The sequence below is a fragment of the Homarus americanus genome, unplaced genomic scaffold, assembly GCF_018991925.1.
Source record: "Homarus americanus isolate GMGI-L3 unplaced genomic scaffold, GMGI_Hamer_2.0 scaffold32871, whole genome shotgun sequence".
NCBI lineage: Eukaryota > Metazoa > Arthropoda > Malacostraca > Decapoda > Nephropidae > Homarus > Homarus americanus.
In genome coordinates this window covers 2,673,336-2,688,054 of record NW_024748870.1, presented here as the reverse complement: position 1 = coordinate 2,688,054, position 14,719 = coordinate 2,673,336, and the positions used below count along the sequence as shown (strand labels likewise).

At 42.0% G+C, this 14,719-nt stretch overlaps 1 protein-coding gene across 1 annotated transcript; it reads right to left on the bottom strand.

The window, feature by feature from the left end:
* Positions 1 to 9,986: 9,986 nt before the first annotated feature.
* LOC121853173 (CMP-sialic acid transporter 1-like) lies at positions 9,987 to 14,446 on the bottom strand. Its single transcript, XM_042347140.1, has 7 exons — positions 13,634 to 14,446; positions 13,250 to 13,375; positions 12,805 to 12,975; positions 12,380 to 12,559; positions 11,564 to 11,692; positions 10,459 to 10,572; positions 9,987 to 10,266 (listed from the first exon to the last, which is right to left on the bottom strand). Exons 1-7 carry the CDS (start codon positions 13,874 to 13,876, stop codon positions 10,108 to 10,110), a joined length of 1,122 nt encoding a protein of 373 aa, XP_042203074.1. The 5' UTR covers positions 13,877 to 14,446; the 3' UTR covers positions 9,987 to 10,107.
* Between the last annotated feature and the right edge of the window lie 273 nt (positions 14,447 to 14,719).

Below are 14,719 nucleotides of genomic sequence, written 5' to 3'. Positions count from 1 at the left end.
CAACCTAACCTAACCAACTAGAAAGGAGTCTTGGGTATAATTCTGTTGCCATGTTTGTTAAAGTATATAATAATCCATAGCCTCGGTTGTATCAGGTAAATGTGCTTTTAACCCCAGTAACGTGAAAATTGTAATGGTGGTACTAAATTACTTACTCACCAGAGCCGCAATAAACTACTAAATCACAAAATCTATCACCATTACAACTCGTGACAATATACTCCCAATCGAAAATCACAAATACTACCAATCACATGGGCCGAGGATACACTATCAACGTCAAACTACCTCAATCACCCCAACGTCAAACTACCTCAATCACCCAGACCAATCATTATAATCAATCACAAATAACTGAAAGTCAACCTAATCAACCAGGAGGGGGGAGGGACGGATTGGTTTAGCTTGCTCACCGACGTTGAAGGAGGCCATGTCGTAGTAATAGTCAGCTACTGCCAGATCCTTCAGGAGGTGAAAGAGAGGATGGGACCTGAAGGCCTTCGTCGACTCCCTCATCACCACCTCCTGGATCAAAGACTTCCTGGGGGACACCGACCTTCCTGGGATAACGCACTCTGTACCACCACCGCCGCAGCCTCCTACTCTAGATATATCCTGTAGGAGAGCTAGATAGTTGGTCTACTCTTGTGTTTGGAGGGTGGGTGAGGTGGATGGGTGAGGTAAGGTGGATGGGTGAGGTGGATGGGTGAGGTGGGTGTGTTATGGGTGGGGTAGGTTTTGTAAGCAGTGACAAAAATACCTCTTGAACTTCGGATACAAACAAATTATCAACCAAGTTTAACTCTTTCTAAATAGGTAAATACAGAACAAGTAAGTACACCACACCTTAGCAGAATAAAGCAGATGAAGGGAGGTGTGCTGACGATGGTGGGTTGGGTGGGCGTGGAGATGGTGGGCCGGATGGGCGTGGAGATGGTGGGCCGGATGGGCGTGGAGATGGTGGGTTGGGTAGCTGAGAGTGTGGTGGGTCGAGTGGGCGCAGTGAGCTAATTGCTTGTCAGGCCACTGCTGTTGACAATGGCTCGGTCGCACCACTGACCTGGAGTGATGAAAGACCGTGGTAACGGTGCTTGTAATCATCATCATCATCATCATCACTATCTACACCATTTTGTATATATTTCATTTTAAACTATTATTACTAACCCGAAGAACAACTATCATCATCATCTTAGTCCATATTATCGTCCAATTTTCACTCACCTCTTCGTCAGGTAGGTCGGTTCCTTACATTGGTGGGGGACATAAGAGAGATCCTCTGGGTAGATGTACTCCTTAGGATACGTGGTGGGGTTTCCTGGGCATGTGAGCTCCCTTGATGAACCATAGGTGGGTATCCTTGAGTAGGTACTGTCCCTTGGCAAGGTGTAGGAGCTAGTGGGGGAGGAGAGAGACCCCAACGACGATGGGTAGGGCGAGAGAGCTGGCCATGCACCCTCTCCCTCACTCCCATCCCAAGATTTCATCGACTGTAGTGAGGCAGGTGACGTCTGTTGTAGGAGAGGGGGAGGGGGGGGGTACAGCAGAGAAATAGACAGTAAGAAAGTTTAACCAATGCCGAGACAGACACCAAAACAATCGACAGAAACAAGTCAAGACAGAAAGACAGACCCTGAAAATCAAACGACTGGATTTGAGTAATTGACGTCCTCAAAAAAAAATAAAATTCTGCGTCACATAGGCTCACCCGGTGTATGGTCTGAGGCTCACCTGGTGGTAGCTGAGGTCACACTTGGGGATGTGGTCGTTGAAGAGGTTCTCAGGGGTGGTCATCATGAGGGTCCTGTTGGAGGTGGAGGGCTTACCGTTCCCGACGCCCGTCAGGCTGTAGGTCAACTCCCCCAGTCCCTGCAGATTACCACCATCAGGAAATGTCAATACGGGAACCCCACCCACTACCAGTACGAGCATTCAGTAGCGCCTGACGTTCTCCTTCCCTTTGTAATAACATAAGAGGAATGAACGGCCTGATGCCATAAACTATAAACAGTTACATGACAAAACCCCAACGGGGTTGTCATTTGTCAACACTAACCTAAACATAAGTGTTTTATTTTATATATGAGACTGGGGTTTTGTCCGTTGGGGTTTTATCCGGTCACCACTATAAACACAACGCCTGACACATCCTTCCACCCTACAATGGTCGCCAGCCTTCTGCCCGTTCTGGTGATGTTTGTCTTATTGAGCGTTTGTGCGAGCCAGTGGTGGAGATCTTCAAGCCATCAAGTGACTAATATATATATATATCATGACGCCTTTAATAAATGCTCTCTGATACCTGGTGACCTCAAACAATCTCTCACTTCACCTGGATTTATTGAAACGTCGATATTATTCCGCCTAATCTTATTCCATGAGAAAAAAGTATATATTTATGTACATAATCAAACTAAAAAAAAATATTCTGATAAGTTTATGTTAAGTTGTCTATGAAATATATAAATAAAATTATTTTCATTATAGCACCAGAGGTACAGACTCGAGCTGACCTGTATATTAAAGTAATAAGGTAGCAGGTAGTAGGCAGCTGTCAAACAGGGAGGTACTACCGCCTGGGAAGATATTGGAAGCATAATGTGTTGTCTAATGGTAGACCCTGCTGCCATATGTGACCAAGTCCCAGGTTGATGATCTGACTTTCTGCCTCATTTACACACAATTGCAGGGTCTCAATTGTTTCTCTTACATGACAACACAATATACACATCGTTTCTCACTCTTGATCTGTTTTATTTTTCCATTTTGTATTTAATTATGTAGTTTGTTTTTCTTTTTCGCCGCCCCAAGCCCCGATGTGCCAGGGTGGGTTAATCCCCGTAAAAAAAATTAATACAAAAAATATATATCCAGGTAACACGATGACCCACCTGTATTTTGGAGTACTGGTGATCGAGACAGGAGGCAACAGGTGTCCTGATGGCGCTGTTGAGGTGGTAGTCCACATTTGACTCTTCACTCACCTCTGGGGTCGGGTCGAAGGGCGTACTTTTATACCTGCAGTGATGAAACACAAACAATAGATCTTAAACCAATAGATTATTTGTTCATTAATGACACTTACTTTTAAAGTTAGAAAATGTAAAACATTTTCTCACTATTTTTACACAACCTGACCTTACACTAACACAACACAACACAACATTAAGCAATAACACAAACTGACCTTAAACACTTAACACAACACAACCTGACCTTGGTGTGGGAGTGTACAAAGGTGTAGCAGGAAACTCGCCATGTTGTAAGAGCATTTCGCCATGGGAGGCTGATACCCCCATGTAGGGGAGGTCAGATGATCGCCTCGCCATACTCACGCCCCCACAATTCTCCAGCAGCTTATCTACAGAATGGCTCAGGTTCTGTAGGGACATCGACCACTCCTGCAACTTTGAAAACATCTCTTGAATTTTTATTTTTATTTTATTGTTAACTTAAATGAATAAATTAAAATCACACGTTTGGTTAGGTTAGAAGGTGCAACTCAGGTTAATTTAGTTTAAGTTATGGATTAAATAAGGTAGGTTAGATTAGATAAACTCAGGTTAAGTTAGGGGTTAAATATGGTAGATTAGGTTAGATTATATATAAAGTCAGGTTAGATTGTTAGTTTATCAGGTTAGCTCAAACAGGTAGGTTAGATTAGGTTGGTTTATGTTAAGCGGTTAAATCAGATTAAGTTAGGACTAGGATTAAGCCTAGGTCATCAAGCTCACCTGTCAAGTCACCAAGCTCTCCCCTGTCGAGTCACCAAGCTCTCCCCTGTCGAGTCACCAAGCTCTCCCCTGTCGAGTCACCAAGCTCTCCCCTGTCAAGTCACCAAGCTCTCCCCTGTCAAGTCACCAAGCTCTCCCCGTCAAGTCACCAAGCTCTCCCGTCAAGTCACCAAGCTCTCCCTGTCAAGTCACCAAAGCCTCCCCCGTCACCAAGCTCTCCTGTCAAGTCACCAAGCTCTCCCTGTCAAGTCAAGCTCTCACCTCAAGCTCTCACCTGTCAAGTCACCAAGCTCTCCCCTGTCAAGTCACCAAGCTCTCCCCTGTCAAGTCACCAAGCTCTCACCTGCCAAGTCACCAAGCTCCCACCTGCCAAGTCACCAAGCTCCCACCTGCCAAGTCACCAAGCTCCCACCTGCCAAGTCACCAAGCTCTCACCTGTCAAGTCACCAAGCTCTCACCTGTCAAGTCACCAAGCTCTCACCTGTCAAGTCACCAAGCTCTCACCTTAATTGGATTGTTCTTGCAGCTGCTTCCGTTATTGTTATTGTCGTTACTGTTATTGTTAGCGGATTTGTTGTTGTTGTTGTTATTATTGGTGGCTTCTCTGTTGTTGTTTTTATTGTAAAGATGATTAATGTAATTGCTGTTATTGTTATCATTGTTTTTGTTGAGGGTGTTCTTGTTTTTGATAATGTTATTGGTGTCTAGAGGCATATTATCGTGGGAGCTGGTGTGGGCGTGGGGGCTGGTGTAGGCGTGGGGGCTGGTGTAGGCGCTGGTGTGGGCGTGGGCTGGTGGGCGTGGGGCTGGTGTGGGGGGGGGCTGGGTGGGGCTGGTGTAAGGGGCTGGTGTGGGCGTGGGGCTGGTGCGGGCGTGGGGGCTGGCGTGGGCGTAATGATCCGAAATCTTCCCAGGTAAGTGTTTCACCTCACTCCTGCCTTCCTCCTCCTCCACACTGCTACACTCGGGGTCGTTAGCTGTACAACAACAAATAAATTATCTTTATGTAACACCAAACAAAAACCTTAACACCAAATTACCTTTCTTATACCTGAACAACCATTATAATTACCTTTCAATATAACAACCATTCAAGTCTGTGATCTTATTTGTGGAAGATTTTGTTAACTTTGAGTTTAGTTAAGATACATTATTGAAACCGGGTATTTTAAAAGTTTGAATTTACTTACGGAATAATAAGTACGTGTTGGGTATTTCAATTGATTGTTATAACGAAGAACTATTACATTAACGAAGGAAGTGTTTAGTAGGATAACTTAAGATCGATAATTATACCTGTCGATTAAATTCACCTAGATCGATAATTATACCTGTTGATTAAATTCACCTAGATCGATAATTATTACACCTGTCGATTAAACCTCCCCCCCTCCCCTACCTCACCTGACTTAATGAGTGAAGCGGCGAGTTTCTCCAAGGTGTTGTCCCCGATCTTCAGGTACACGAGGCTGTTATCTAGAGAGTCGATACTGATCTCCGTCTCAACCATATTTTGCGGCTCACTCATGGCTCCTAATTGTTTTTTTGTTTTTTTTGGGTTTTTTGCAAATAATCTGAAACAGAGACATTTTTTTCATTTACTTTTAAGCTTTTTATGGTTTGTTCTGTTTTTATTTATCTTAAGGTGTTAATATTATATGTTTATTGTATTTACAAGAACAGCTTTGAGGGAGTTTCTGTCATGGCGGCCAAGAGACTACTACGTTAAATCATTTACTAAACCAAATAGCATAAACCAACCAGAGATAAACCCGACAAACTTAACTTAATCTAATATAATGATTACGGGAAGAATGTGAAAATTATTAACTAAACCTTGATGATACAGCCACCAGGAATGTAACCAAGTAAACGTCAACACCTTGCTTGGAGATTGAAGTGACGACAGCTACTCCTTAACGTGTGTTGAATACTGAAGAGGAGTACTCACTACCCAGTCACCCACCTGAGAACAAGAGTGTCTTAAGCCTTGACGAATATAACACATCAATTGACAACTCCAGAAAAAAAAGTTGCTAATTGTATTTTTTTTTGTGGGTTTTTTTCGCCTATGACATCTATGTGATAGATTCCTATTTACAGAAAGTCGTTTTTCATTGGTTGATATTGAACTATTATTCATAGACTTTACTTTCATATATTATTGATTGGAGTTTTGGCCGTCAGATGTCACTGTGAGTAGAACCCAGGGAGCGGTAGAAAAAGGATAGGTCTTTTATCCTTCCTCCCCACTCTTCCCCCTCCCTCCCACCTACCCCCCTCGCCCATTACCCCCATTCCCCTCCCTAACCGCCACCATGATAAACTAAACCCTACTCAAAAAGAATATTAAGTAATCTTTGTCTAAATTACGAATTACATGCATAAAAAAATCGATTGATAAAATATATAAGCTTGGAGTGCTTTACCTTATAGTTCGTCTTCAGACCACTTGGCGACGCTGAAGTCTACGATGCATTAGTTATTCCAACGTCGACTGTACTGGATCGATCAATTCCTTCCTATAGTCGTAACCAGGGCCGGATTCAGGAGTGGGCTAAGTGGGCAGCTGCCCAGGGGCCTCCACAATCTGAGGGCCTCCACATGTGCGGTAGTAGCTATATCAGGGCTGGTCGACTTGAAACCACATGAATGACTCCAGTCTGTCTCACTTTTGTGTGTGTGTGTGTGTGTTGGGAATTTGTACACTATCAATAAATATACAGTTAATTAAAAATTTCTCAATGTTCTAATTTCCTCAATATAACTGCATGTGGCTTCAAAATTCTCCAAAGAAGTGTTCAAATTTCAAAATTTCCCGGGGGTCTTACAGCGCCCCCCGGAACTCCCAGATGTTTAGGCTCACTTCACTCGCCACCCCACCCTCTTGGGTAGTTATAATGAGGGGGGCCTCCACAAAGAGGCTGCACATGGGCCTCCACAGGTCTAAATCCGGCACTGGCCGTAACTTAAACTGGTGATAGGTGATGTAGTGTTTAATTATCTGTGGTTGTTGAAGTGAACCTTTGGGAGTTAATGTGGTACAATATTGTCTGTTAAATGGTATTGACAGATACAGTATCTCCGTCCGTGTGTGTGTAGTACGTTTATCAGATTCTCAATAGTTGTGTTACTGGTCTCTAGCATACATACACACATACATATATACATACATACATACTCCATGTGTATCCAGGTAGTAGGCAGGTACCAAACAGGGAGGTACTACCGCCTGGGAAGATATTGGAAGCATAATGTGTTGTCTAATGGTAGACCCTGCTGCCATATGTGACCAAGTCCCAGGTTGATGATCTGACTTTCTGCCTCATTTACACACAATTGCAGGGTCTCAATTGTTTCTCTTACATGACAACACAACATACATATATTGTTTCTCACTATTTTTTTTGGATGTTTCTTTATGGTTCTTTATTATTATTATTATTATTATTATTATTATTATTATTATTATTATTATTATTATCATCATCATCATCATCATCATCATCATCATCATCATCATCATCATCATCATCATCATCATCATCATCATCATCATCATCATCATCATCATCATCATCATCATCATCATCATCATCATCATCATCATCATCATCATCATCATCATCATCATCATCATCATCATCATCATCATCATCATCATCATTATTATTATTATTATTATTATTATTATTATTAAAGACAGTAAATAAGATTATATAATTTAACTTTTCACATTATTAAACACGAGGAATAAAAATAATACCATTAATATCTATATATTTATTTTACTAATAAATAATATAACGAGTATAAAATTGGTCCTTATTTCCGGGTTGACTAATAATTAAACAACATAGTGTAGCTTCCTGAGGCTTCATGAAGCTAAAATTAACAACATAGCATAGCTTCACAAGGCGTCATGAGGCTAAAATAAACAAATAAACATCATAATATAGCTTCCTGGCGCGTCATGAAGCTAAAATAAACAACATAGTGTAGCTTCCCGAGGCGTCATGAAGCTAAGACTTGTATAAATATTAATTTCTTCTATTTGGTTAAACAAAAAATAATACAAAATTAACCTAACCTAAAATGAAAAACCTGGGAAGTATATTGTAAAGTGTGATGAAAATGAGAGAGAGAGAGACAGCGAGAGAGAAATACAGAGAGACAGACAGATAGAGGCAGTGATAATGAAATAGAGAGAGAGAGAGAGAGAGAGATAGACAGAGATAATTACAAACAATTCAAACACACACACACACACACACACACACACACACACTTACATAACAATGCCCTACAATCAATAACATCTCTTCATCATCATCACCATCATCATCATAAGAACATAAGAACATAAGAAAATAAGGAGTCTGCAATAGGCCGGTTGGCCTGTGCATGGCAGCTCCTGTCGAGAGTTACTACCACTCTCTATCATCCATGAATCTATCCAGCCTCCTTTTGAAACTTTCCAGAGTTCCCTCACTTACTACAAAGTTGCTAAGCTTGTTCCACTCGTCCACCACCCTATTTGTGAACCAGTTTCTTCCTATCTCCCTCCTAAACCTAAACTTATCCAACTTGAATCCGTTGCTCCGAGTCCTATCCTGTTCGGATATTATAAGAACTTTATCTATATCCCCTTTATTGATTCCTTTCACCCACTTAAATACTTCTATCATATCTCCCCGCACTCTTCGTCTTTCTAGGGAATGCAAGTTAAGTTTCTTTAATCTATCCTGATATGGAAGGTTTCTAAGTCCCGGAATCATTTTTGTCATTCTTCGCTGCACCGACTCTAGTGAATTTATATCCATTCTATAATAGGGGCACCAGAACTAAACCGCATAATCGAGGTGCGGCCTGACTAGCGCAAGATATAGTTGCAATAAGACGTCTGCACTCTTGTTACTTACACTTCTAGATATAAAACCCAATACTCTGTTTGCCTTATTTCGAACATTAACGCACTGTTTTCTAGGCCGTAGGTCCGGGCTTACAAGTACCCCTAGGTCTCTTTCACAAGTCGACTTCTCTAGGTTGATGTTGTTTAGGCTGTATACATTATAAGTATTTGTTCTTCCAATATTAAGTACGCTGCACTTGCTGGTGTTGAATTTCATTTGCCATTTTTCAGACCACCCCTGCAGTTTATTTAGATCCTCCTGTAATGCATTTGCATCCTGCCCTGAATTAATTTGCCGCCCTATTTTGGTGTCATCCGCAAACTTGCTTATGTCACTGCTGATCCCAGTATCTAGATCGTTTATGTAGATTATGAACAAGAGTGGGCCTAGTACTGACCCCTGGGGAACCCCACTGGTTACACGGCCCCACTCAGATTTAACACCATCTACGCTGACCCTCTGCGTTCTATCGGTGAGCCATGATTTTATCCAATTTAAAACTTTCCCTCGATACCATGAGCCTTAATTTTCTCAGAAGCCTCTGATGCGGTACTCTGTCAAATGCTTTGCTAAAGTCTAAGTAAATAACATCGTAATTTTCGTCATTATCTACTACCTCGAAGACTTTCCTAAAAACGTTAGCAGATTTGTTAGACAAGATTTTCCCTTTGTAAACCCATGTTGAGAGTCGTAGATTAATTTGCTTTTCTCTAGATGCAATCGGATGCTATCTGCTATAATTGATTCAAGAAATTTCCCCACTACTGACGTCAAACTGATCGGCCGGTAATTTGACGCTGATGCTCTGTCTCCCTTTTTGAATATGGGTACTACATTTGCCTGTTTCCACAAGTCTGGCACAACTCCAATGTCTAATGATTTTGTAAATAAGTTTACGAGGGGTCCGCTAATCTGTTCCCTACACTCTTTCAAGACTCGAGGGAAAATTTCATCTGGTCCTGGGGATTTTGTTTTCTTTAGTTTATTTATCTTCTTAAGAACATCCTCTTTTCTGATAGTGATATTCTTTAATTTATCTTCTTCCTTTCCCTTAAATATCAGTTCCACCTCTGGAATTTCATAGCAAATTTCTTCTGTGAAAACTGATAAGAAGTAGCTGTTCAATGCTTTGCTTATTTCTTCACTGCCATTTATCACTTCTCCCCTCCCTGACTTTAAAGATGCAACTTTGTCCTTGACCTTTGTCCTATATACCTGGAAAAATCCCTTGGGATTCGCCTTGGATTCTCTTGCTATTTTGATTTCATAGTCTCTCTTTGCTTTCCTTACATTTTTCTTAACATTCCTAGATAGTTCATGATACCTGTTTTTGAGCTGCTCCTCCCCTCCCTTTAATTTCTTATATATTCCTTTCTTTATTCCTATGTCATGTTTAAGTTTTCTGGTCATCATCACTTATGGGTAGATATGGCTTATACAGAGTTGGCAGACAGTCCCCCCTAGAGATGGCAGCTGGTGACCTTCCTTTCATAGAGCCAAATCCCCAGCAGGAGGAAGGCGAGGGAGAGGAGATAGAGCCAGCTGAGGGTGAAGTGAACTGGGAACACCAACGCCATCACCACCGAGAGGAGTAAGTTGTTTAATGCTGCCAGATAGTCCTGTAAAACACCTCAAAGTTCTTAAAAGGTTATTGATGTAATAATTTGTTTTTGTGGGGTATTTCAGTGTCCATCTTTATTATTAGTAGTAGTAGTAGAAATAGTAGTAGTAGTAGTAGTAGTAGTAGTAGTAGTAGTAAAAGATTAAGAAAACACCTAAGCCAATCTAACCTTAACCTGACCTAAACTGACCTTGGCTATACTATCCAGGTTCCTGACGATGAAGGGCACACAGAGACCTGCCAACGCTGATGAAGTTACGGCCAATATAATCTGATGGGCCAAGAAGCGACTCTCCAACACGCTCTGTAGTAATAATAATAATAATAATAATAATAGTAATAAATGTCTTCTCTTGGGTTTAAATTCGTTATAATAATTAAGACAAAGACGAAACTATATAGTCCAAATTGAAGGAGGAACCATGGCCCAACTATTAAGCACAGTTAGGGTAATGATCAATGAGTGGTGTTGTGGACGGGGTCAGTTAACCATTATCACACAGAGGATAAGATTGATCGCTATAATCATCGACACAGAATGCGAGGTATATTATTATAACTGTACTGTTCTAGTTAAATAAATTATTACTGCATCATTATTGCTAGTTATTATCACACACACACACACACACACACACACACACACACACACACACACACACACACACACACACACACATAAAACACGGGAACAGGGTGATATAGATAGCCACACGCAGGTTGAGATAGATAATTATCAATTTACACAAGATGAGATAGGTTTTGTCATATTACCCAAGGAACTTATCATAGAAAACAAGTATTTAATTATATCATAGAATTTTTTTAATTTGTTGAGGGTAACTTAAATATAAAATGGCGTATGTTAGTTTCAGCATACGTATATAAATATTACCGCTAATAAAACATTAATCATTAGTAATATGTGATCCTCGTGACACAGTGAAATAAATTAGGAAAGAAACAGAAGTTAAAAAGTTAGTTAACAAAAAAAAGTCTATATTTTAACATTGCTTGATTTTAATTGGTAGATCTTTCCATACACAAATACCAGTAACTAACTTGACCTGGATTGATCGACTGAATGGTGCTTATTAAATACTACCATGCAAATACATAATGTGTTAAGGACATACATGAATAGTCAAGTTTTATAATAGGCATAATAATGGCATGCCAAAACCAATAGCATCTATTAGAGGGTAATTCTATAGCTTTTAAGAACTAAACCCCTAAAAGAGGAAGAGTTGGGGAGGGTGTGTGGTGGGGAGGAAGGTTTGGGGAGAGAGACTTACCTGTAATAATGGAGTGAGAGAGGTCAGGTCAACTTGGACAGGTAGCGCAACGGCCCCTAGGAGACATCCCCACACATACAACCAGACCTGCTGTTCACAGAAGCTCCTCTCGTCGTTCTTCAACAAAATCTGCAACAGTAGAAAACAGAGAGAGAGAGAGAGAGAGAGAGAGAGAGAGAGAGAGAGAGATTAATACAACGATTGGATTACATTCCATTGTATACATTCACATAGGTGTCGGTATACAATAGAGCAGTATTTTATTTTCCTGACCAGAATTTAATCACATCGTTCCTCTTCCCACTAACCAAAGCAAAGAGAGAGAGAGAGGGAAAACGAATGACAAGAAGGAAAATGAGATAAGAAGGACATGTATGGGAGAAAAAGATAAACAGACACAATGACGTAGAGTAGGAATAAGAGGAAGAAAATATGTGGATAGGAGGAGACAAGGGAATGGAGAGGAGAGGAAAGATAGGGAGGATAATTGGGGAAAGAAGGGGATAGGAAGGGGAGAAATAGTGTAGCAGGGAGATTCAGTGGGGATTTTCAGGGAATTTTGGAAGGTTTGGAGTTAAATTGGAAGGTTTGGAGTTCATTTTGGAAGGTTTGGAGTTCATTTTGGAAGGTTTGGAGTGCTTTGGAAAGTTTGGAGTTCATTTTGGAAGGTTTGGAGTTAAATTGGAAGGTTTGGAGTTCATTTTGGAAGGTTTGGAGTGCTTTGGAAAGTTTGGAGTTCATTTTGGAAGGTTTGGAGTTAAATTGGAAGGTTTGGAGTTCATTTTGGAAGGTTTGGAGTATACTATAATGCCTCACCTCAACGGCGACGGAGGCGATGGTGGAGAGGAAGGCACACACCTGCGACAGGAGGATCACAGGGGAGGTCAGGGAGGTATGACCTGCTTGTACCTCTGAGATCTTGGCTAAAGGTATACTGCCCACCACCAACATACACCCTACCACCTGTACACAAGTCACCCTCCTCCCAAACACAACCTGTAAAAATGATCTTCTCTGAGTGTGTGTGTGTGTGTGTGTGTGTGTGTGTGTGTGTGTGTGTGTGTGTGTGGTGAGAAAATGTCTTCAGTGGGTATTCTTAATAATAATAATAATATCAACAAAAACAACAACATACAGATGATGGTGCACAACAACAACAACTACAACAAACAGATGATGATGCACAATAACAAATGCCTAATAACTTAATCATAACAACAACATCTACAGCAGCGACTTACCAGATATATTATGGCAGTATAGAGAGTACGAGTTTGTATTAGAATCATCCATAGAGGAGGAGTAACATAGGTGAGAGCGGCCAGGTAGAGTAAATTAGTCAACAGGTAACACACAGCTGGTCCACTGAATCTTAGGCTAGGCTGCCACCTCCTGACCGGCTCTCTTGTTACCTGTCATGAGCGAGGAAGGTAGGTTAAGGTTAGGTTAGGTTAGGTTAAGGTTAGGTTAAGGTTAGGTTAGGTTAGGTTAAGGTTAGGTTAGGTTAATCTTGAGGAGATGTCCTCTGCCTAACACTAATGCTTTCTTACAACACACACCCTCACACACCCCACACACGTCACACACCCCACACACCCCACACACGTCACACACCCCACACACCCCACACACGTCACACACCTCACACATCTCACACACCTCACACACCTCATTAACTTAACTTACCGCTGCCCATGAGAGGACGAGTGTGAGTTTTGTGAGTTCAGTGAGGAAGACGAGCAGTGAGGAGGGCACAGGATAATGCTCACTGTTGGCTCTCGACAACCCGAAGTTACTCAGTTGTTTCCCGATCTGTGGGTGGAGGTCAGGACTTCAGTTGTGTTGGCCTTGAAGGAGGGTTTGTAGGCTGGCAGGGGGAGGGGTGGAGGGAGGGTTAAGAGGCTGGTAGGGAGAGGGATGGAGGGTTAGGAGGCTGGCAGTGGGAGGAAGAGAGGGTAAGAAACTGCCAGAGGGAGGGAGGGAGGGAGAGAGATGGTAACAAGATCACACACACATACAGGTAGATCACAGGTGTGTTCAATTAACGCACACATGTACAGTATGACTCACCTCCAACAACAGGTAAGCCACGATAAACACGAGAGATTTCCTGAGGTCAGACTTTCTATCCAGTGTTAAGGTCGGAGGTAGACTAACGGAGGCGTGGGTGGTGGTGCTAAGGGTGGCGTTGCTGCTGGTGCTGGTGGTGGTGGTAGTAGCGTCATTCTGGAGGGCGGTGCTGATGGTGGTGGTGGAATTCTCCGTCACTTTATTCGATATTAGTCTATCAATTTCCTCCACTTGAACCGTCATGGCTGGCTCTCTCTCTCTCTTTTTCTCTCTTTCTCTCTCTTTCTCTCTCTCTCTCTCTCTCTCTCTCTCTCTCAATTATCACACTTTTTTCTACACATTATTGAGTTCTGTCACTTTTTTTCCTTCCCTTCTGTGTCGTGTGAGATTATTTTTTCCTTTTATTTTAATCTTTTATTATTTTTTTAACCAGAAGACTAAATAAAATAGAATACCAAATACTTTTCCATTTATTTTCTTTATTATTTAACACCGACACTAGACACTTTATTTAATATTTCATTATACATTAATAAGTGTTATATGTATTTCTTTCAGTAAACTTCGTGTTATTTATAGCCTACAAGACCTATAACCTAGCCTACGTTATCACACACCAGGCGGCCTGCATGACCTACCCATCACATCAACAAATCCTACACTGGTCTGCCGATGTTGTTCACTCACGTCACCAAGCCACGTGTACCTGGGTGGAGCCACGGGGAGGTTGAGGTGTTTTTCCTCAATGGGCGGAGCGTGGTCTTGATCTGCCCACACTATGGCCCACACACACTCTTCCTCCTCCGCCCCTACCCACACACACACACACACACACACCTTGCTGCCCCTACCTACACACTCCTCTCCTCCACTACCTGCATACCCCACCTTTGCCTCGGCCCCCCATCCCTGCCCTATCCCTGCCCCTCCCTCCCCCTCCTGCCCCCCCCACCTTCCTCTCCCCTGCCCCCTACCTTCCTCTCCCTGCCCCCCTCCCCGTGTGAGTATGTGGCCAAGACTTTCTCCTCCAGGAACGTGTTTAAAGATCCATGTTCGGTGTGTGTGTGTGTCTGTGTGCGTGTGTGT